Raw genomic sequence first — 24,365 nt, 5'->3', positions numbered from 1 at the left:
CTCTGCCTCCTTTCAGCCAGCCAGTCCTAGCATGTGCTCTTTGCAAAGTACACATGTTTGTTAGCAAACAGTGCTAAATTGCTGCCAGAGCCACAGAAGTGGGTCCCAGGCATAGACAACCTAAACATATTACAAATATATAAAAGATACATACTGAATATAGGCGTTAATGATTTAGTGTGGAAACCGCTTTGATGGCTGAGTATACTAAGCTGAATAATGAAGTAAACTAATGACAATTTGTTTCATAGGTGATGAAAACAAGGTGTTCCTTCTAGGACTTGGAGCTGTGGAACCTTTAACTAAACTAATCTCGCATGAAGATAGACTTGTGCGTAGAAATGCCTGTGTGGCATGTGGTGTTATGGCGCTTCACAGTAAGGGACAGTTTTTGTCTTTTAAAGTATCCAAAACTTAAATATTAATTTTCTAATTTTCAGGAAAACTGAGGTCCTTTGGATAGATATTGGTATGTGCCATATTGATTTGCAAATCTACAGGATGTTTTGAAGGGACAGCACTCTGTGTGGGGTCAACAGATTTATGATGTGCCAGCACTCTGAAGAAGAGCATAGAATGAAACATGTATTTACATAAATGTACTTTCTTTTAAAAACATTAAAGGGCCGCTTCCTTTCTCATCCTGCTCCACCAGTCCAGAATGAAGGGTTTATCTCCCTCTCCCTGCAGATGGAGGCAGATCACATGACCTATTCCTGTAACATCATCTCTATGTACATGTTGTGTAGGACAGTTAAAGCCTGCATTCTTTGCCTCCAGCAGATGGAAGACATATTTTCCAAATACACTCGGCATTCATCCAGGATCCTCAGCACACTGCCAGACACCTCAAGCATTCATCCAGGAACCCCAGCAAACACCCAGCCATCTTCAGCATTCATCCAGGAACCCCAGCAAACATCCAGCCATCTCCAGCAAACACCCAGCCATCTTCTGCATTCATCCAGGAACCCCAGCAAACACCCAGCCATCCCCAGCAAACACCCAGCCATCTTCTGCATTCATCCAGGAACCCCAGCAAACACCCAGCCATCTTCAGCATTCATCCAGGAACCCCAGCAAACATCCAGCCATCTTCAGCATTCATCCAGGAACCCCAGCAAACATCCAGCCATCTTCAGCATTCATCCAGGAACCCCAGCAAACATCCAGCCATCTCCAGCATTCATCCAGGAACCCCAGCAAACATCCAGCCATCTCCAGCAAACACCCAGCCATCTTCTGCATTTATCCAGGAACCCCAGCAAACACCCAGCCATCCCCAGCAAACACCCAGCCATCTTCTGCATTCATCCAGGAACCCTAGCAAACATCCAGCCATCTCCAGCAACTTCACTACACTTCGAACTTCAGTTCGAACTTCGAACTTCACTACACTTCGAACTTCACTACACTTCGACTACACTTCGAACAAAAAGAGATTTCTATGCCCACCGTATCCACGATATGATATTCGATGCGAAGGCTCTTTTCTCTTACGTATCAGAACTCACCAAAACTGCCCCCCCTATCATTCCTGACGATACAGCACAATTGAAAGCTGATGATCTGGCATTATTCTTTCAGAATAAAATCTCAAACCCCCTAGCTAAACTACCCACCAACCCAAACTCACTGCCTCTTGTTACCCTCCACCGACCGAACACAGACATAAGATTGGATTCCTTTGACCCAACCCACACTATAGAGGTGGAAAATCTGATAAAAAGAATGAAACCTTCGACCCACCCGCTGGACCTAATCCCCTCTAAATTCCTGATCCTAATACCAGAATACATCTCCAAATATCTAGCCAATATTATCAACTGTTCCCTCTCACAAGGAATATTCCCAGATATTCTCAAATCAGCCACACTTAAACCCATTCTCAAAAAACCGAATCTGGATCCGGATGACCTCAATAACTACCGCCCCATCTCAAATCTCTCATTTATAGCCAAGATCATGGAGAAAATTGTAAATAAGCAGCTTTCAGACTACCTGGAGGACCATAATATTCTACACCCATCTCAATACGGTTTCCGTAAAGAACACAATACTGAAACCCTCCTCATCTCCCTCCTTGATCAAATTTACATCGGTTTCGACAAAGGTCAATCATTCCTTCTGGCCCTCCTTGACATCTCCGCAGCTTTCGATACTGTAAATCACAATACCCTATTAAACCGGCTATCAGACATAGGGATTGCAGGATCAGCTCTCAAATGGTTCGACTCCTTCCTTACCAATAGAGGATATAAGGTTAAAATCAATAACAAGGAATCCTCTCATACTAATGCCCCATTCGGAGTTCCTCAGGGCTCCTCCTTATCACCCATCCTGTTTAACATCTATATACTCCCTCTCTGCCATGTCCTCTCAAATCTAAATCTTAAGTTCTATATATATGCCGACGATGTACAAATTTTAATCCCCATATCCAAATCACTGGACTCTACACTCAAATTATGGAACTCTCATCTACAAACGATCAACCACCACCTCTCAAGCATTAACTTGGTGCTTAATACTTCCAAGACTGAACTACTGCTAATCACCCCTGAAGGCAGTCACTTTCATAACCAACTACATTCTAACATACAAATATCCCATGCCCGAGATCTTGGAGTTATACTAGATAGTCACGTAAACTTAAAGCAGTTTATAAGACAAACAACAAGGGAGTGCTTCTACAAGCTACAAGTACTTAAAAAAACTCAAACCGCTTCTATTCCATTATGATTTCAGATCTGTCCTTCAAGCCATTCTTTTCTCCAAGATAGACTACTGCAATTCCATCCTGCACGGTCTACCGACTTCTACTATAAAATCTCTCCAGCTGCTCCAAAATGCAGCAGCGAGAATTTTAACAAATACTAATCGTAGAGCGCATATCTCCCCCATCCTTAAAGATCTTCACTGGCTCCCAGTAAATTTCAGGATCCTTCATAAATCACTAACAATTATCCATAAAAACATTCACCATCAAACTCCATTAGATCTTTCACACCCTCTTAAATTGCACTCGACGACCAGACCCTTAAGAGATGCCTACAAGGGATCCTTACACGTTCCCCCAATCAAAATAGTTCACCACTCAAACATCAGAGACAGGACATTCTCTATCACAGGACCTTCCATCTGGAACGCCATGCCTCCGGACCTCAGGCAGGAAACCTGTCTACTAACTTTCAAAAAGAAACTAAAGACATGGCTATTCTGCCGAGCCTTCCCAGATACTAGTTCTACAATCTGATTTAGAATCATCATATCTCTTATGTAAATACTCAAAACGCTAAGCTTGCTCACATTTTATCATGAGGTTCGGCCTCTGCCTCCATCCCATACTCCATTGTATATAGTAACTTAACTTATTGTATATAATTATTTATCTTTCGTTCTCCCCCTCTTTTTTTCCTCCTCCCTGTTAAGGCAACCTTGTTATAATGTAACTTTTATGCTCCTTCTAAATGACTCTTGTTGAATTGTTGGTTATATTTCTGCTTAGTTCGATGTAAACCGAGTTGATTTGATCTGTATCAAGAAAGTCGGTATATAAAAGCCTTAAATAAATAAATAAAATAAATATTGTTAGTGCTGTAGTACATTCCATAATGGTTTTAAATTAAAATTTGTGTTAAAATAGCTTAGATAAGAAGTACACTTTTAACTGCAACTTATATAGCTGTTTGTGGGCCAGGCACCTTTTTGAGTAAGAGTTTGTGAGCCCTGATGCTGTAGTTCCCAGTCCCATTGAGGATCTTTGTAGAGCTCAAAAGTGTTGCGTTGCTGCTGCAGGACAAGCCCGCAAGCAGACTGTCATCTTTCTGCCAGCTGGAAGCCAGCCTTATACTTTCCCTGTGGCATGGAGTGCCGTTGATGCCTGCTTCTTCATGGCCCGAGTGCCACCAATGCTGGCGCTTCATGGTTGGACCCGCAGTTGCTGTCCCTTGATCTTCATGGCCCTGAGCCGCCAGCCATGATGCCACTGTCACTGCCTGTTCTTCGCGGTGGGAACACCACCGACGCTGTCTATCTTCATGGCAGGGAGCCCCGCCAACTCTGCCATCTTCGTAGCCTGGGAGCCATCGACATCTCTCAGCTCCAGCTCTCCCCGGCGTCTTCTAGGTGCGTGAGTGCACCTCTTCTTTCAATTTAAAGGGCCACTAGTAGGAACAGCCCTGCAGCTCTTTCTGATAACATCCTGCCTTGTCATTCCTGCAGCCCTATAAAAGGGCTCTCTGCCAATTCCTCGGGGCCTTCACAAGGGACTCTCATGGTAATCCATGGCTTTTCATTCTGCAGGGTCTGCTGTGGCCATATGTCTCTCTTGATGGTCTTCATGTTCTTCTTGGATATTCCTAGTCTCCTTGTTCTTTGCCGGAGCTCCTTCTTGTTGCCTGTTTCATGTTCCTGGTTTCTCATTAGTTCCTCATCCAAGTCTTCTGAGTCCTCGTCTTGTCCAAGTTTTCTGAATCTTCAGTCAAGTTCCTGATGTTCCTGTCTTTGTTCCAAGGTCTGCCTTCTAGATCCTCTCTCATCCCTCTTCCAGGCGTACCAGTGATGTGGTCCACGACCGGCCCATAGGGGGCTGTGTAGGGCGCACATGGCACAAGGCCTGACTTTAAGTCCGTCTTCTTTGGATCAAGGCCTCAGAGTCCATTCTTGTTTTTAGAGTTCCAAGTCAAGTTTCAATTTCCTAGTCATGTTCCTAGTTCCAGGTCTTGTGGAGCTTGTCCAGCCAGCGGATCTCCTTGTTCCTCATTCCAAGCCATATTCCTCATTCCAAGGGATGTCCTGGCTCCTGTCTTCATCCGAGTCTCAGTCCCAAGCCTGTCTCACTCCTGGCATGATCTGCGACCAACCTGCGGCAGGTTGTGTAGGGCACACAGCGGGACAGCGTGGTCCAAGACCAGCCCTCGGGTTTGTAGGGCATGCTGCAGTGCAGTGCACATTGAAGCTGAATTCTAACATGAACCTGAGCCTTCATCCATGTTCCTGGTCTCCAGAGCCTTCGTCCATGTTCCTTATCTCCAGAGTCTTCATCCATGTTCCCAGTCTTCATCCAAGTTCCAAGCTTTCAGTGTCTTCATCCATGTTCAACATCATGCCAGGTCTTGTCCTCAGCCTTTGTCTATCCTGACATACTCACTGTTCCAAGCAGCAGGTCCGAAAGGGCTATCGAGTGGCTGGAGGGCTACCCTAGAGACCAGCATTGCGTTGTTGGGTTTCACTCTGTGTGTATGGGATCAATGGAGGCATTAGACGTACAATTCAAGTCCAAGCTACATTTCAAGTCCAAGCTATGATTCTAGTGTAGCCCGTGTTTGGATACGCTGGCCTCAAATGGTGCTTACCTTGGAGCATTGCCCTGAGGTTGTGCTGTGATCAAGGGCTCACTTTCTCTCAAGCAAGCGACCACACCCTGTGCTCGCAACAAAAGGGAAATCTAATTTAAGGAAAAGGATAAAAAGAGGATCCTCTAGTTATTGTCTCTTCTTCTATTCTCACTTTATATTTTTCTCTCAAGAAATAAAGAGTTTTTGTTCCTTGAGGGCAGAGGTAAGCTACTGTGAGTGCATTTTGATTGACAGTAACTGCGTATTGGTTGAGTGTTTAATCTTGAAAGCCCTATATTTTAGTATACTAATGCCCAAGCGAGGTCTGATGACTCTCCTGCTATGGCAGACAAGTTGTGGGTGCGATAGGCTTTCTTTATGTGTGACTTGCTTCCATGATAAAAATGATTTAGAACTAGTGACAAAAAACAGGGGCTTCAGAGACTGGGACACGTTCTACATTAATACCCCAAGCTGAAGAGAGAGTAGTCAGGGATAGCGAGGAACCCACTGATGATGAAACGTGGCCATATTGAAAACAATCCACATGATTTTCAGCACAGGTAAAGAGAAGTAAAAATTCTGAACCTTCAGTTTTAACTCGTAAGATCAGTCATGCATTGGATTTAGATTTGGATACTAGCTTGCTCACTACTGGAGAAATCTCCCCTGAGATTTTCAAATTCCTATACCAGGCTTTTTATGCTTTACTGAAGCCTGGTAAAAGAACATTTTCTGCGATTCCAGCAGCACATAAGTTACAGGAAAGCACCCAAATATATTCTTTTCCATTTCAAAAAAGAAAGAAACGTTTAGCTGATACCGGTGGAGTAAATTTCCTAAATCTTCTGATTCTCCATTTTTGGATTATGAGGATCTATATGAAGGGAGTAGTTGTGATTATGAAGGGGAAATTCAGTCTGAAGGAAGATCTAGTTTTAGATTCTTCCACAAAGATAAGAATGCAGCATTAATTTCACAAGTGATTTCATGACTTAGAATCTCAGAAAGCAAAATGGAAGAAACCCCCAGATTGTGATCAGTTTGTTAAAGGAGTTAACAAAACAACTTCATTCTGGAATAGAAAATATAGTATGTTATTAATTGCATGGGAGTTACCATAGCCTGGATACAGAAAACCAAAGTATCAAAACTATATCCCCTTTCTTATTATGGTTTAGAACTCCTTTTTCAGATACCAAAGTTGATGCTATGGTCTTTGAAGTAACCAGAAAAACTATCTCTGTCAAAGGATGCACAAAATGTAAGGATTCGCAGGATAGGAAGATAGAAATAATACAACGATGTATTTTCAACATTAGTGTTGCAGCCCCAGTCGCCGCCTTAGCGACCGGGTCCTTACCTCCACCGGGGTTCCCTCCGCACTGCCGCGAGCCGCGGGATTCGGGGCCGGCCTGGCCGCATGGCAGCGGCGTCTCCACGAGGGAGACGCTGCCAAGGCCCGATCGTGACTCCTCCCCCCTGCAGGGAACGCGCGCGCGCGAGGGCCGTCCTTTTACAGGTCCAGCACCCGGAAGTGCTGAACCGCCCTCTCCCTGACGTCAGCGCCGGCGGGGGATTTAAGCCTGCAGTGCTCCTTCCTGCTTTGCCTTGCAACGTGGTCGCTCCTGAGTGTTAGTTGCTGTTCCTGATCCTGCCTGCCAGTTTCAGCGTTCCTGTTCCTGTTCCTGTTCTTCGGACTTCTGCTGCCTGCCTTGACCTCGGTACGTCTCCACGCTTCTGACTTCTGCTGCCTGCCTTGACCTCGGTACGTCTCCACGCCTCTGACTTCTGCTGCCTGCCTTGACCTCAGTACGTTTCCACGCTTCTTACTTCTGCTGCCTGCCTAGACCTCGGTACGTCTCCACGCTTCTGTCTTCTGCTGCCTGCTGTGACCTCGGCTCATAGTCTCACCTAAGTCCCAGCGGTCCGGGTCCCTATGGGCTCCTCCTGGGGGGACCTCGGACTTCCAGGGCGAAGCCACCTAAGCCCTAGCGACCCGGACGTCGACAGCTCCTCTGGGGGCGTCTCGGGTTTCCAGGTGAAGATCCTTCTTCGGCTGTGCGTGATCTGCCTCCCGACCGTCTCTCTTCGCCGGTCGGCCTAAGGATCCACTTCCGGGACACAACAATTAGCTCTTTCATTACATACTAGTATTTGTAATAGTTATATAGTTAGAGTAATCTTGCACTGGGTGTAACAACTCCCAGAAAATAATCAGCTCGATTGGAATCGGCAGCAGCATATCTTTCAGATAGCCTTTATGATCTTATATGGACTTCTTCAAAGTCATTAACTTCATCAGTAGAAGCTAGAAGGCAACTTTGGCTTTGTCAATAGGCAGCTGACTCTTGGTCAAAAACACGCTTATGCAAGCTTCCCTTTAGGGTAAAACCTTTGTTTGGAAAGGAACTTGGAAATTTAGTCTAAAGCTTGGGGAATCAAAAACCCCAAAGATTACCAGAAGACAAAAGTAGGATACATTTTTATACATGCAGAGGTCTAGGACAATCATGGGACATAAGATATGGACCAGGGAAGCCGTTTGTCACACAGGCCACTGGGTTTAGGGGAAGAACACAGTTCTTTTGAGGAGCAAGAAAGTCAAGGCCCAAAACAGTAAATTTATCAGAACAAAACCTTCATTCCAATGAAGATTTGTGGATCCACTCTTTAGTGCAGCAGATAGGTGGTCAGTTTCAACAATTTTGCCAAGAGTAGATCCAGATAATCTCTGATCAATGGATCTTGGAAGAGATATGCATTGGAATTAGCAAAACTGAATTCAGGAAGTTTACATGAACTTGCCATGGTGGTATCCCTGTGTGGTGCATAAAGCATACAGAGGAACAAATATATTGCCTAGGACTAATATAAAGATGGGAAAAAGCCTGTCTGTGTTAGATGCTATGACATCTTTTTGCTCGTTTCTTGCAGTTACAGTGATTAGTGCTAATTTCCTGTTTGCTTTGTAACTTTATGTAAGAACAGCATAAGTATACAATACAGGCACTATGCTGCATGTAAATAACTTTCTCATACTATGAGCAAAATGGACAGGGAAGTAAAAATGAGTTTCAAAACCCTATAATAGTAAACATTTGTGGAAAAACAGTAGATAGTAAATAATAGCTGTACCAGAAATGGTAAAATGGTGAAGCCAGCAAGTAAAACAGAAAGGCATATGGGGAGGGAAAGGGCAGAGGCAGGAAAAGAAGGGCATGTCATTGTGAATCACCCCAGTGAGAGGAAGAGTCTTAAGGACAGAGTGGGAAGAACTTTGTGACGCAACAAGGGGGCAGTGATAGGGGCAGGATAATACACCCGGTAAGCATAAAAGACAGTAATAAGGACCAGGAAAACAGAGACCCAGCAAGCTCCCAACCCAAATATAGGCTTGTGCGTGAAGGCCCCCAGGCGCTGCCCACGATTTCCAACCTTGTGCAGTGACTGCTTTGCCTGCCTGACTGGAAAGCCAATTCATGGAAATACACTGCTACCAATTTGTGTATATATATGTACAGCTTAGCTTTGCTTTTATACACTTTACTACTTGTATTCATACAATGCCTTTTTTGTAATCTCTCTTATTATTGCTAAGCGAAAATATAATCACCTTTTTTATATAATTAATCTCTCCAAGTATTAATGCTGTTTATATAGAAATAAACTACAATAGGAAAGGAAATGAGGGGAGGATAGATGAATGTGTGATTGGTTCTTATCCCAGGACAAGCAGGATGCTAGTCCTCACATATGGGTGACATCAGTAATGGAGCCCTATGTACGGAAAACTTCTGTAAAAGTTTCTATGAAACTTTTGACTGGCACCAGAGTGCCTACTGAGCATGACCAGCATGCCATGATATTCCCTGCCACAGATGTCTCCCTTCAGTCTTCTTTTTTCCGCGAAGCAATTAGCCTCGCGGTTGTTAGGAGTCCTGTGGAATTCTCCACAACTTTTCCTCACGGAAAACTTTAAAAAACTTCAAACCGCAAAGGGTCTCCCTCAGTATTTCCATCGCGGTAAGTTTTTACCATTTTCGCGGTTCCGTTCCGCCTTTTTTTCCAAATTTTTTGTCCTGAGTCATTGGCCGTCGACGGCTGTCCGGCCCCAAAATGGCCTCAGGCTTCAAAAAATGTCCGAAATGCACCAGGAACATGTCCATCACAGACCCTCACCAGGACTGTGTCCTCTGTCTCGGTGAAGGGCATGATGTTAAGGCTTGTCCCTTATGTGGTACGATGACCTCGAAGGGCCAACGTCTGCGACTGGACAAAATGGAGCAGTTGTTCAAAATACAACTTGTTTCGGCTCCATCCACCTCAACCAAATCGTCTCTGGCTGGGTCGATTCGAAAAGTCGTCTTCAAAAAACGACAGCCAGGTGAGTCGGGAGACGCTCCACTTTCCTCCCCCTCGCCATCGTCCAGGGCGTCAACATCGGGCAGTGAAAAAGCCCGCGAAAAAGAAAAGCATCGCCATCGGCATCGTAGGCCGCATACGGCATCCGCTGCCCCGATACCCGGCGAGCCATCGACGGAAGACGGTACACCGACTAAGAAACCTCGGCTCCAGGGTAAGGCTTACGAGCCATCGACAGGGCGATCCCCGCCGATTCCGGCGCAGGGAACCGTGCCTCCTCAGGGCCCTGAGGAAGTACCGATATCGCCGCCACCGCCTCCCCCCATGGGTGCTCTGTTTTCATCATCCATGCGGGCGGAACTTGACGTCTACATACGTCAAGCGGTCAGGGATGCTTTCATCGAAGCGATGCCACGGCCTCCTACGCCAGTTCTACCCTCGACACCGGTCCTGCGAATATCGCCGATTCCAACACCAGTACCCTCGATGCCGATTCCAGGGAAATCACCGCAATTGTCGATGCCGTTGATTCCAACACCGGTGCTCTCCATGCCGCAACCATCGATACAGTCGATGCCGATGCCGCAGATTCCGGCGTATATGCCGCAAATGCCATCGGTTCCAATTCGGCCACCGGCCCTGATGGCACCATCGATGCCAGGTCAGGATTCGTCCATATTTCAACCTTTAATGGACAAATTGGATTCCCTCATCCAAGTCTTCTCATCTTCACCTCAGGATTTCGATTCTGATCAACATCAGGAACCATTACCTGGTCCATCAGGTATCATACCACCCATCAGACCACATACACCAGTCTCTGAGATCCCCTTTAAGCCTCCTAGGCCAACAGGGCATCCTCTTGATACCGCTACTGACTCAGATCTGTCATCTGAAGAAGATATCCTCTCTGAGCCTTCACCACCAGAGGACAGGAGAAAATCACCACCGGAGGATCTTTCATTCTCTAATTTTATAAAGGAGATGTCTGAAACAATTCCATTCTCCCTCCTCTCAGAGATAGACACCAGACAAAAGACCTTGGAGGTCCTTCAGTTCGTAGACCCTCCTAAGGAAATACTTGCCATTCCAGTGCATGAGGTCTTGCAAGAATTAATGTATAGGATGTGGGAGCACCCTGGTTCTGTGGCAGCAGTCAATAAACGTGCTGATGCCACTTATCTGGTTCAACCCATTCCAGGGTTTCAAAAATCTCAATTACCACATCAATCTGTAGTGGTCGAGTCAGCCCAGAAAAAGGCTAAAAGGTTAAAACAACATGCCTCCACACCTCCCGGAAAGGATAGTCGGTTCCTGGACAATTTAGGAAGGAAAATCTTCCAAGGAGCAATGCTGGTATCACGAATAAATTCTTACCAACTGTTTATGAACCAGTACCAGCGTGACCTGTGGAAACAGGTTGAAACACTGTCACAACAATTACCTGATCAGCTTCAGGACGGTTTCCTAAGACTCGTGCATAAAGGCCTAGAAGCGGGCAAGCACGAGGTGAGGGCCACTTATGATTCCTTTGAAACAGCCTCCCGGTTATCAGCGTCAGGAATCACAGCTAGAAGATGGGCCTGGTTAAAATCATCGGAACTTAGACCAGAGGTGCAAGAACGGTTGGCAGACCTACCTTGCCTAGGGGAAAACCTCTTTGGTGACAAAGTCAAAGAGGCAGTGGCAACCATTAAGGACCACACGGAAACCCTTAAACAGCTGTCTCAGCTACCTCAAGAGACACACCAACCTTCTAGGAGGCCTCCTAGAAGAGAACCCAGGAAACCATACTATCGCCCTAGGCGATATTATCCTCCGGCAACCAGGTCCAGACAACAACGGCCTACACAACGGTCACAACCTCGACAAAGACCTGCTAGGCCTCAGCAGCCTGCGCCTACGGCATCCACATCAGGCTTTTGAAAACCAGCCAGAGAGCAGGAGCCCTTCCCAAAATCCTTGTCCACAATTACCTGTCGGAGGTCGAATATCTCATTACCATCAAACTTGGACCTCCATCACAACAGACCAATGGGTACTCTCAATTACAGCTCAAGGGTACCGCTTGGATTTCCTCACTGTACCAAACGAAAATCCTCCTCTTTCATCTTGGACAGTGTCTCATCACTCCACAATCCTACAAGCAGAATTATCCACCCTTCTGAATGCCAGGGCCATAGAAACAGTTCCCAGGCCTCAGTGGGGCAGAGGATTCTACTCCCGATATTTCCTCATTCCAAAGAAAACCGGGGGCCTACGTCCTATCCTGGACCTCAGAAGTCTCAACAAATTTCTAAAGAAAGAGAAATTCAGGATGGTATCGTTGGGCACCATGCTACCTCTTCTCCAAAAAGGGGATTGGCTCTGCTCTCTGGATCTCCAAGACGCTTACGCTCACATTCCCATCTTTCCTCCTCATCGACAGTACCTACGATTTCTGGTCGAAGGACAACACTTCCAATATCGGGTACTACCATTCGGCCTGGCCTCAGCACCTCGAGTGTTTACAAAGTGTCTTGCAGTAGCGGTGGCACATCTTCACAAGCAAAGAGTACATGTGTTTCCTTACTTGGACGACTGGCTCATCAGAAGTCAAACAAAAAGCGGAGCTCTCACTTCACTCCAGCTCACAATAAAGTTGCTTCACTCCTTGGGATTTCTCATCAACTACGAGAAATCCCATCTCACACCATCTCACCAGTTGCAGTTCATAGGTGCAGATCTCAACACCATCACAGCGAAAGCTTTTCTTCCAAGAGACCGTGCTCAAGCGCTCGTTCTCCTAGCGCACTCTGTTCGCAATCAGTCTCGAGTTACAGCTCATCAGTGCCTCACCCTACTCGGCCACATGGCCTCAACAGTCCATGTCACTCCCATGGCCAGGCTCACCATGCGACTAACGCAATGGACACTCAAATCTCAATGGATTCAAGCCATTCAACCATTGTCCACTCCCATTCATATCACACAAGATCTAAGATCTTCTCTTCTCTGGTGGACATCAACGATCAACTTGCTAAAAGGCCTACCTTTCCAGCAACCAGTTCCACAAGTGACTTTAACTACAGATGCGTCCACCTTGGGGTGGGGAGCGCACATTGCTCACCTAAAGACACAAGGCACATGGACAAAGCAAGAAGCCTCCTTTCAAATAAACTTTCTGGAACTTCGAGCTATACGCTATGCTCTACATGCGTTCAAGGACTGCCTTTCACTCAAGACTGTTCTGATCCAAACGGACAACACAGTAGCCATGTGGTACATCAACAAACAGGGAGGTACAGGATCGTACCTCCTTTGTCAGGAAGCAGCTCAAATTTGGGACTGGGCCCTAACACACTCAATGCTACTACGGGCCACCTACCTAGCAGGCATCCACAACACAGTAGCGGATCGCCTCAGCTGTCACTTCCAACCACACGAGTGGTCTCTAGACCCAACGTTAGCAACCAAGATATTTCAACGCTGGGGTCAACCAACAATAGATCTCTTTGTATCCCATCTGAACTACAAAGTGAACAATTACTGCTCTCTCCTCTGGCAGCGGAACAGCCTACCAAGGGACGCCTTTGCTCGCCATTGGAATTCAGGCCTGTTATACGCGTATCCACCGATTCCACTCATAACCAAAACACTAGTGAAACTCCAACAGGACAAGGGGACAATGATACTCATAGCCCCATATTGGCCTCGACAAGTATGGTTTTCCACACTGCTAGATCTCTCAATCAGGGATCCAATTCGCCTGGGAGTAGCTCCCAATCTCATAACTCAGGAACAGGGTCAGCTGCGCCATCCCAACCTTCAATCTCTATCCCTGACAGCATGGATGTTGAAAACTTGATCTTGCAACCACTCAACCTTCCAACCACTATATCTCAAGTACTTATAGCTTCACGTAAACCTTCCACTAGAAAGAATTATTCCTACAAATGGAAACGGTTTACATTGTGGTGCACTCAGAAAGATTTAGATCCTTTCACTTGCCCCACTACCTCGCTACTAGATTACCTTTACCATCTCTCAGACTCTGGTCTTAAGACATCATCTGTAAGGGTACACTTAAGTGCAATCTCAGCTTACCATAACAAGCTGGGAGATGCACCTATTTCTACACAGCCTCTCGTAAGTAGATTCATGAGAGGACTAACTCACATTAAACCTCCAGTTCATTCCCCAAGCATACAATGGGATCTGAATGTAGTATTAACTAGACTTATGCGTTCTCCATTTGAACCCATAAATACCTGTGACCTTAAATACCTTACTTGGAAAACGGTATTTCTCATAGCCATTACATCAGCTAGGAGGGTCAGCGAACTACAAGCTCTAGTCACATACGAACCTTTTACAAAGTTCCTACATGACAGAGTAGTCCTACGTACACATCCAAAATTCCTTCCTAAGGTTGTCACAGAATTTCACTTGAACCAATCAATAGTTTTACCAACATTCTTTCCTAGGCCTCATTCCCATCAGGGTGAAAGAGCCTTACACACTTTGGACTGTAAACGTGCGTTATCCTTCTATTTAAACCGCACAACAGCCCAAAGGAAATCCAGTCAGCTGTTTGTTTCCTATGATCCAAACAAACCAGGTAAAGCAGTGGGTAAGCATACTCTGTCAAACTGGTTAGCAGATTGCATACAATTTTGTTATGAAAAAGCAGGCCTTACTCTTCAAGGGCGAGTAAAAGCACACTCAGTCAGAGCAATGTCAACCTCAGTAGCACACCTTCGCTCTGTGCCTATTCTGGACATTTGTAAAGCAGCAACATGGAGTTCTCTTCACACTTTTACAACTCACTACTGTTTAGACAAAGAAGGAAGACAAGATTCAGCCTATGGACAATCCGTCTTAAAGAACTTGTTTCCAGTATAATCCCAACTCCTTCTACATCCAACCTGCTGTGATCTTCGGCTGATTCATTTCAACAATACTTCACTGTTGCTTCACAACATAATGACTCAGCCTCTAGCTTGCTAATCACCCATATGTGAGGACTAGCATCCTGCTTGTCCTGGGATAAAGCAAAATTGCTTACCTTGTAATAGGTGTTATCCCAGGACAGCAGGATGTAATCCTCACGAAACCCACCCGCCACCCCGCGGAGTTGGGTCCGATACGTTTTATTATTTTATTTTTGGCTAACGCTAATTGCTACAAAACAAGACTGAAGGGAGACCCCTGTGGCAGGGAATATCATGGCATGCTGGGCATGCTCAGTAGGCACTCTGGTGCCAGTCAAAAGTTTCATAGAAACTTTTACAGAGGTTTTCCGTACATAGGGCTCCATTACTGATGTCACCCATATGTGAGGACTACATCCTGCTGTCCTGGGATAACACCTATTACAAGGTAAGCAATTTTGCTTTATAAGCCGACACATTAGTGACAGGAAGTGCTCATACCGGAACCCCTCAGCACAGGTACGGAATTCAGAAAAATCTGGGCGATCCTTGGATCCATGAACATGACACTACCCACAAAATAATTGGCAGTCAAATCCAAAGTAAGTAAGCATGTTGATGTTGAAGGCAAAATGCCCTGTTCCATTTTAGGAGCAAAAAAAAAGAATGCTATTCTTTATATTTCAGGATTCCAAAAAAGGATGGAACATTCAGACCAATACTGGACCTAAAGGAAGTGAACAGAAGTCTATGCATGTCATGTTTCCATATGGAGACTGTTGCCGAGGCGGACCCTTAGCCCTAGGTGGAGTGGGCACTACCCGTGGGGAAGCCCCCATGGGTCCCCACTGTTGGGAGGCAGAGCAGAACAGGAAGCAGAGGCCGACTGGAGCTTCACCAATACCAGCCCTCGTTCCCAGCAGGTTGAGCCCTTGGGTACTGGGGCCGGCTGGTCTTAGGTGGGCCACCGCGTGGTTGATCCTGTGGAGGGTGTTTGAGGCAAGGAGCCAGGAAGCAGTGGAGACACAGGGTCCAACAAAGCTGAGCTCAAGACAGGGCCTGGATCCAGAAGCCCGGACAGGCTAAAGCAGGCTAAGAATCAGGAACACATTAAGTCTGGGCTTATAAGTAGGCAAGAACCTAAGAAAGGCCAAGTCCAAGTAATAAGCTGGAAGCAGAGTCAGGTTCAAGCTGGAGTCAGGGCAGGCGGCTGGAGACAAGGTCAGGTACAAGTTGAAGTCTGGAATTTGTTGCCAGAGGATGTGATTAGTGCAGTTAGTATAGCTGTGTTTAAAAAAGGATTGGATAAGTTCTTGGAGGAGAAGTCCATTACCTGCTATTAATTAAGTTGACTTAGAAAATAGCCACTGCTATTATTAGCAACCGTTACATGGAATAGACTTAGTTTTTGGGTACTTGCCAGGTTCTTATGGCCTGGATTGTCCACTGTTGGAAACAGGATGCTGGGCTTGATGGACCCTAGGTCTGACCCAGTATGGCAGGTTCTTATGTTCTTAAGATCAATAAGAAAAATAGAGAAGGAAAAGATTCAGGTCATTCTAGTAGCAGCAGATTGGCTAAGGAGGCCATCGTAGGCAGAACTAATAATAATCGATCAACCTCTAAAGCTGTCACATTCCTAGTTTCTTTTATCCAAGATCCAAACATAATGGTAGATTTGTCTCCATTTTATCTTGGAGCATGGCATTTGAAAAGTCAACATTATGTAAAAAAGGCTATTCGCTCTGCGATTTCTTCTTTGTTAAAAATTAGAAGGAATTCAACATCACTAGAATATATACATGTGTGGGTTTTTTTGAAGAACATTGCATAAATTGTTCAATATTTCCTTGGTGGGCAAATATACCATATATTTTATCCATTTTACATAAAAGTTAAGAAAAGGTCTAGCATTAAATTCTTTAAAAGTTCAGATAGCAGCAATATCATATATAAGTAGAATTAAAAGAAATTCTGTCATATCCCATCTGGATGTCACTCATTTCCTGCATGGGGGCAAAATGTTACATCCACAATTTCCTTGTAATTCTGCCACAGTGGAATCTAAATTTGGTATTAAGAGCACTTACATCAAAACCTTTCAAACCATTGAAACTTGCTATTATTAAGGATCTAACATTAAAGATAGTCTTTCTGGTTACAGTAATGTCATCAGGATACATTTTAGAGATTCAGGCATTATCTATAGGGATCCATTTTTAAATTTTACCAAAAATTCAGTAATAATTTGTCCAGTTGCTTCATATTTATTGAAAGTGGTTGCAAGTTTTTATTTAACTCAGTCAGAATTTTCAGAGGATGAATGTGAAGGTAAAAATATATGACATATTTATTAAATATTTAGAAATCACAAATTAATTTTGTAAATCGGATAAATTATTCATTTTATTTGGAGGACCTCATTAAGGTAAAGCAGCATCAAAAGCTACTTTAGCAAGATGGATTAAGGAAATGATATCTTTAGCATACATATTAAAGGAACGACAGGCTCCAGAAATTATCAGAGTCCATTCCACAAGATCTCCATCTTCTTGGGCAGAAGTGGTAGTTGTTCATCCGATAGACATTTGTAAAACTGAAACTGAATGGTTGTGTTTATATTCTTTTGCAAACCATTATAGATTAGATGTTTTGTGAAAGAAGATGCTACTTTTGGAGCAAGCATTCCCTGTTGCGGTCCCGGGACGGCTCCGGGACCAGCGCTCACCCTGCCGCGGTTCCGCCTCGGGCTCCCCCCTTCCCGGGCTGCGGGGACCTCGGGCGCAGCGTCCCCATCGCGTGCCGACCTCACTCGGGCCTGCAGGGCCCTCGGGCACTACACTCCGGCTTCCTCCTCTTCGCCGGCGTTTCCCCGCGGCTGGCTCCGCCCCCTAGACGCGCGCGCGCGCGTCCCTGCCCTTCATTTAAAGGGTCCAGCGCGGGAAAGCCCGGATCCTCTCCTGGATGACGTCACACGCTACAGGGCTACTTAAGCCCTGCAGTCCAGGATCTCCCTGCCTTGCAACGAGGTTCCCAGGTTGTTCCTGTTCCAGTTGCGGAGTTCCTGTGTCTTCTTTGTGCTTCTCTGGTTCCTGACTCGGATTGTCTGACGGTGATTCTCTGGTTCCTGACTCGGATTGTCTGACGGTGATTCTCTGGTTCCTGACTCGGATTGGCTGACGGTGATTCTCTGGCGCCTGACTCTGGCCTGGTGAGGTACGACCCACGGACTCCATCTCCGAGGACCCTCCTAAGTCCCAGCGGCCGGGTCCCTACGGGCTCCTCCTGGGGCGACACCAGCTTCCAGGGTGAATCTCCTAAGTCCCAGCGGCCGGACTCTTACGAGCTCCTCTCGGGGGAGTACCGGCTTCCAGGGCGAAGATCTCCTACCGCCAGGCCAGTCTGACTTTCACCTCATTCCTCTCCTGAGCCCTTGGTCGCATAGGGCCCCGTGCTTCTTCCTCCGGCCATCTACGAGTCTGCCTCTGCCGCCTCCCGGTCGGGACCTCAGCGGCGAACCCGCACAGCATTCCATCCTATGGTTCCGATCGGCCCAAGGGTCCACGAAGCTAACAGATTGCAAGGCCATGGACCCGGCGGACCTTGCCGGCTTGAAGGCTATACCGGGCATTGCCCAGAAGCTACAGCAGCAACAGATTTGCCTCGACACCCTGACGTCCACAGTGCAACGGCTAGCGGACCGCGTGGAGGGGGCCTCGGCTGCCAGCGCTGGGGTATCCACTTCCCAGGCTAGTACCGGACCTTCCGCTCCCGTACAGATGCCGGCTCCATCCCGGTATTCTGGGGATCCTAAGGCGTGCCGCGGCTTCCTCAACCAGTGTTACATCCGCTTCGACTTGCTGCCAGCACAGTTCCCGTCCGATCGGGTCAAGACGACGTACATAATCTCCCTCCTGGATGGGAGGCCGTTGTCTTGGGTGTCGGCCCTCTGGGAACGCCAGGATTCCCGACTAAACAATTTGGTACAGTTCATTCAATCCTTCCGCCGAGTCTTCGATGAACCCTCTCGGTCCGCCACGGCCACCTCAGAACTGCTTCAGCTAAGGCAAGGGAACCGGCCACTGGAGGAGTACGCCATGGAGTTCCAGACTCTGGCCACAGAATTGGCGTGGGGAGCGGACAGCTTGCACGGCATTTTTCTGGAAGGGCTTTCCCCACGTCTCCAGGACGAGCTCGCAGGTCGGGACCTTCCGGATGACCTTCAAGAGCTCATCGAGCTGGCCGGCCGGGTAGACCGACGAATTCAACGTCGATTCCGGGAGCGAAGGCCCACTCAGGGGCAAACCGCCCGCAGGACCACTCCGCCCCGTATCCAGTCCTCACCGGCCGCATCCACGACCGCCTCGGCAGAAGAACCCATGCAATTGGGCCGGGGTCCCCTGTCTTCCGAAGAGTGGAGGCGCCGTCGTTCCCAGGGACTGTGTCTCTACTGCGGGGGCAAGGGGCACTTCCTGGCCTGCTGTACTGAGCGTCCGGGAAACGCCCGAACCTAGAGTCAAGTGGGGAGTTGATTCTAGGCAGTACATCACCCCACTCCCCATGTACCGTACCGGTAAGGCTGTGCCTCTCGGAGGGAGGATTTGACGCCTTAGCCCTGCTTGACTCTGGGTCCGGGGGGAATTTCATCCTTCGAGACCTGGTGCAGCAACTTCAGCTCGGGGTCCAGCCCCAAGAACCGCCCGTGCGAGTCTCTTCCATCCATGGGACTCCGCTTCCTGGTACCATCTCTACGCGCACGTGTCCTCTGAAGCTTCAGGTCGGCGTCCTGCATAAGGAGGAGATTTCGTTCCTTATTCTGGAGAAGTCTATCCATCCAGTCATCCTGGGTTTACCCTGGCTCAGGGAACACTCGCCAGTGATAGATTGGAGTACACTTCAGATCACGTCCTGGGGACCCGCATGTGTCCAACATTGTCTTCCCGCTCGTCCTCTGCAAACACTTCCTCTCCTTACAACCCCGTTGACGGTACCACCGCAGTATCACGCCTTCAAGGACGTCTTCTCTAAAGAAAAAGCGGAACTACTCCCGGAGCACCGACCCTTCGATTGCGCAATCAACCTGCTGCCAGGAGCCACACCGCCCTGTGGGAGAGTCTACCCTTTGTCTCTGCCGGAGACCCAGGCTATGTCAGCTTATATTAAAGAGAACTTGGAACAGGGCTTTATCAGACCATCTAACTCTCCAGCGGGGGCCGGCTTCTTCTTCGTAGGGAAAAAGGACGGGTCCCTTCGCCCCTGTATCGATTATCGGGGCCTGAAACAGATCACCCGTCGAGATCGCTACCCGTTGCCCTTGATCCCGGAGCTCCTGGATCGTCTTCAAGGGGCCCGAGTATTCACCAAACTGGACCTCAGAGGGGCGCACAATCTCGTAAGGATCTGCCCGGGAGACGAGTGGAAGACCGCTTTCAATACCCGGGAAGGTCATTGTGAGTACCTTGTCATGCCATTTGGACTCTGTAATGCCCCGGCGGTGTTCCAAAATCTTATGAACGAGGTACTTCGCGATCTGTTATACACCTCCGTCATCGTATATCTAGACGACGTCCTAATCTACTCTCGGGACCTTGAGTCACATCACCAACACGTTCGTCAAGTTCTGCTGAGGTTAAGGGAGAATCACTTGTATGCCAAACTTGAGAAATGCCAGTTCGAGCAAGAGTCCTTGCCCTTCCTAGGGTACATCATCTCTTCCACCGGATTCCGCATGGATCCAGAGAAAGTATCCACCATCAAGAATTGGCCCCAACCCTTGGGAGTAAAAGCTCTCCAGCGTTTCCTAGGCTTCGCCAATTTTTACCGCCAGTTTATCCCACATTATTCCAGCCTGGTGGCGCCTCTAACAGCCCTCACTCGCAAGGGTGCCGATGCACGAAGGTGGACCCCAACCGCCATACAGGCCTTCCAGGATCTTAAGGAGGCTTTCCTTCAGGACACCTGCCTCCGACATCCAGATCCCCTACGCCCATTCATAGTGGAGGTAGATGCCTCCAATGTGGCAGTTGGGGTTGTCCTGGCCCAGGTCTCCAAGGACGGTAGATCACGGCCATGTTCATACTTCTCTCGTAAGTTTTCACCCGCTGAGAGGAATTACGGTATCAGGGACAAGGAACTACTTGCCATTAAGCTAGCCTTTGAAGAGTGGCGCCAGTGGCTGGAGGGGGCTCAACATCCAATCATCGTTTACACGGACCACAAAAATTTGGAATATTTATCCCATGCTCAGAGGCTCAACCCCCGGCAGGCACGCTGGTCCCTCTTCTTCAGTCGGTTCAACTTCTCCCTTCGGTACCGACCGGCGGCCAAGAATGTGAGGGCAGATGCCCTCTCACGCGCCACAGAGATCGAGGATGCCTCTGAACCCCCTCAATACATTCTGGATCCGGCTAAGGTCCAACTGGCAGCCACCGAGATTGGGCCAGTGGGGAAGACGGTGGTTCCCGCACGCTCGAGAAAGAGGGTCCTAGCATGGGCACACAATTCTCTGACGGCCGGCCACCCGGGGATTGCCCGGACTCTTGAACTTCTAACAGAATTCTATTGGTGGCCACGGGTGAAGGAGGATGTTCGGCTATATGTACAGTCTTGTCCCACGTGCGCACAGCAGAAACCCTTACCGGGTCGTCCCTGGGGTCTCCTCCAGCCACTCCCCGTACCCACGGAACCGTGGACTCACATCTCTACGGATTTTGTAGTAGAATTGCCCCCGTCTGAGGGTAAGACGGTGGTTTGGGTCACTGTTGACCGCTTCTCGAAGATGGCCCATTTTGTGCCACTTGCCAAGTTGCCCACAGCTCCTGAGCTGGCTGAACTGTTCGTCCGTCATGTCTTCCGGCTACATGGATTACCGTTGCATATAACCTCAGACATGGGTCCCCAATTTACAGCAAAATACTGGAGGGCACTCTGCAAAAAATTCAGGGTACAGTTGGATCTCACCACGGCTTTCCACCCGCAGGGCAACGGACAGGTTGAACGAACAAACCGGACTCTGAAGGCGTTCCTCCGAGCCTTCGTTGGAGAACTCCAGGACAACTGGGTCACCCTGCTACCATGGGCTGAGTTTTCATATAATCGCCACAAACACTCCGCTACGCTACAGGCCCCCTTCCAAGTGGTCTATGGAAGGGTTCCTAAGCCCCCTTTGCCCTTACCCGTAATGACCTCCTCACCGGCGGCGCAACTAACGGCTAACCAGATCCACCGCCTCTGGCAAACCACCCAAGAGAAGCTCCGCAGGACTGCAGCGCGGTTCAAGAAGTACGCGGATCAATCACGCTGACCCGCTCCGGTCTTCCTACCCGGCACTAGGGTATGGCTCAGCACCAAACACATCCAGTTGCGAATTCCTTCCATGAGGTTGGCACCTCGTTATATAGGACCCTTCCCGGTGGCCGAATGCATAGGGGCCGTGTCCTACAGGTTGCGCTTGCCCTCTACTCTCAAGATCCACGATGTCTTCCATGTGTCCTTACTCAAGCCGCTGGTACTCTCTCGGTTTTGGCCTCGCCCGCCGGAGACTTCCCTAACCTCCACCGACCAGGATGACACGTACACGGTGAAGGAGATGTTGGATGTTCGCCGCAACCGCAGTCGGTGGGAGTACCTCCTGTCCTGGGAGGGGTATGGCCCAGAAGAGAACTCGTGGGAGCCCTCCTCACACATTCTGGATAAGGACCTCCTTCGCCGATTTCATGTGGCACATCCGGACAAACCGCGGCCCCCCGGGAGGGGGCGTAGGAGGGGGGGGGTACTGTTGCGATCCCGGGACAGCCCCGGGACCAGCGCTCACCCTGCCGCGGTTCCGCCTCGGGCTCCCCCCTTCCCGGGCTGCGGGGACCTCGGGTGCAGCGTCCCCGTCGCGTGCCGACCTCACTCGGGCCTGCAGGGCCTTCGGGCACTACACTCCGGCTTCCTCCTCTTCGCCGGCGTTTCCCCGCGGCTGGCTCCGCCCCCTAGACGCGCGCGCGCGCGCGTCCCTGCCCTTCATTTAAAGGGACCAGCGCGGGAAAGCCCGGATCCTCTCCTGGATGACGTCACACGCTACAGGGCTACTTAAGCCCTGCAGTCCAGGATCTCCCTGCCTTGCAACGAGGTTCCCAGGTTGTTCCTGTTCCAGTTGCGGAGTTCCTGTGTCTTCTTTGTGCTTCTCTGGTTCCTGACTCGGATTGTCTGACGGTGATTCTCTGGTTCCTGACTCGGATTGTCTGACGGTGATTCTCTGGTTCCTGACTCGGATTGGCTGACGGTGATTCTCTGGCGCCTGACTCTGGCCTGGTGAGGTACGACCCAAGGACTCCATCTCCGAGGACCCTCCTAAGTCCCAGCGGCCGGGTCCCTACGGGCTCCTCCTGGGGGGACACCGGCTTCCAGGGTGAATCTCCTAAGTCCCAGCGGCCGGACTCTTACGAGCTTCTCTCGGGGGAGTACCGGCTTCCAGGGCGAAGATCTCCTACCGCCAGGCCAGTCTGACTTTCACCTCATTCCTCTCCTGAGCCCTTGGTTGCATAGGGCCCCGTGCTTCTTCCTCTGGCCATCTACGAGTCTGCCTCTGCCGCCTCCCGTTCGGGACCTCAGCGGCAAACCCGCACAGCATTCCATCCTATGGTTCCGATCGGCCCAAGGGTCCACGAAGCTAACATTCCCAGATCGAGTTTAATATTATCCCACCCAGAGTAATTGGGCTTTGGTAATTCCCAATCGTTCTAGATTGGTGTAGCAAGATGAAAAAGGAAGGATACATTTATACTTACCTGATAATTTTCTTTCTTTTAGTCTTGCTACACTTGTCCAGAAACTAGCCCAGGAAGGTAAACATTTTATTGATTACAGATATTCATTAGATTTTGAGCAGATAATTTTTTTAAAAAATGAAGTGTTAAAAAGTTTATTTCAGAAACTTTAAAGAGATTCCTCTTCTAAACTTTTTTAGAAAATCTTTAGTTACAAATTTTAATATAAGTTTAAAGTTTTATAGATTGCTTTGTCATGGGAACACTGGCTTTAACTGTTCTACACCACATGTAAATAGAGATGATGTCACAGGAAAAGGTCATGTAATTTGCCTCCCATCTGCTGGAAGGGGGAGATAAACACACTCATTCTGGACCAGTATAGAAGAACTGTGAAGGAGTATCCCTGAAAACCTTTCTTAACCACTGCTGGAACAGGCATCTGGTCTGGTCCACTTTAAAATGTTTAAGGCAACCAGGTAGCTCTAAGGGCAGGGCACTGAGAACAGGGTTAAGGGTACAGCCCTAGGGGAAGCAAGATAGGCCAAAGGGACTCCAGATGAAGGCAGCTCCTGTAACATTTCTGTCTTAACCATGAGTAAGAAGGGAAAGGCAGTTGCTTTAATATAGCTTGCCTGCTTCTAGTGAGAAGACTGTGAATGTGAATGTTTTAAGCTGAAGTTGTGCTGCTGAGAGTAAGTAGACTGTTGGTATTTTCTGCACTATAATAAAGCACTTGAAAATGCCTCAGACGGCTTATGCTATCTTAAAAGGAGTAAAGGAAAGGAAATTAATAGGAAAGTATAAATTTCTCCTTAAGAATAGGACAATGGCCATTTTTAATTTTCTAGCTAGCATTCTTTTAATTTAAGTGGATCCAAAAGTTAAAGTTAAATAAGGCAGAACCTTAATATGAAAGTTGTTTGTTAGACTTTTGTTTAATTACAGTTTGTGTCTAAGATGGTATGGGGAGGATAAGGAAAGGATATTAATTG

General features: G+C 48.0%; 1 protein-coding gene across 3 annotated transcripts in view; it reads left to right on the top strand.

The window, feature by feature from the left end:
• ARMC3 (armadillo repeat containing 3) overlaps positions 1-24,365 on the top strand; it is a 641,613-nt gene that overhangs the window by 219,805 nt on the left and 397,443 nt on the right. For all 3 annotated transcript variants that reach the window (XM_029588706.1, XM_029588705.1, XM_029588707.1), the window contains exon 4: positions 252-377. In XM_029588706.1, the coding sequence (XP_029444566.1) occupies positions 252-377 (126 nt within the window). The remainder of the gene's footprint in view (positions 1-251; positions 378-24,365) is intronic.

The sequence above is a fragment of the Rhinatrema bivittatum genome, chromosome 2 (assembly GCF_901001135.1).
Source record: "Rhinatrema bivittatum chromosome 2, aRhiBiv1.1, whole genome shotgun sequence".
Lineage (NCBI taxonomy): Eukaryota > Metazoa > Chordata > Amphibia > Gymnophiona > Rhinatrematidae > Rhinatrema > Rhinatrema bivittatum.
The sequence above is the reverse complement of the archived record's forward strand: the minus strand, read 5'-3'. Positions and strand labels throughout refer to the sequence as shown.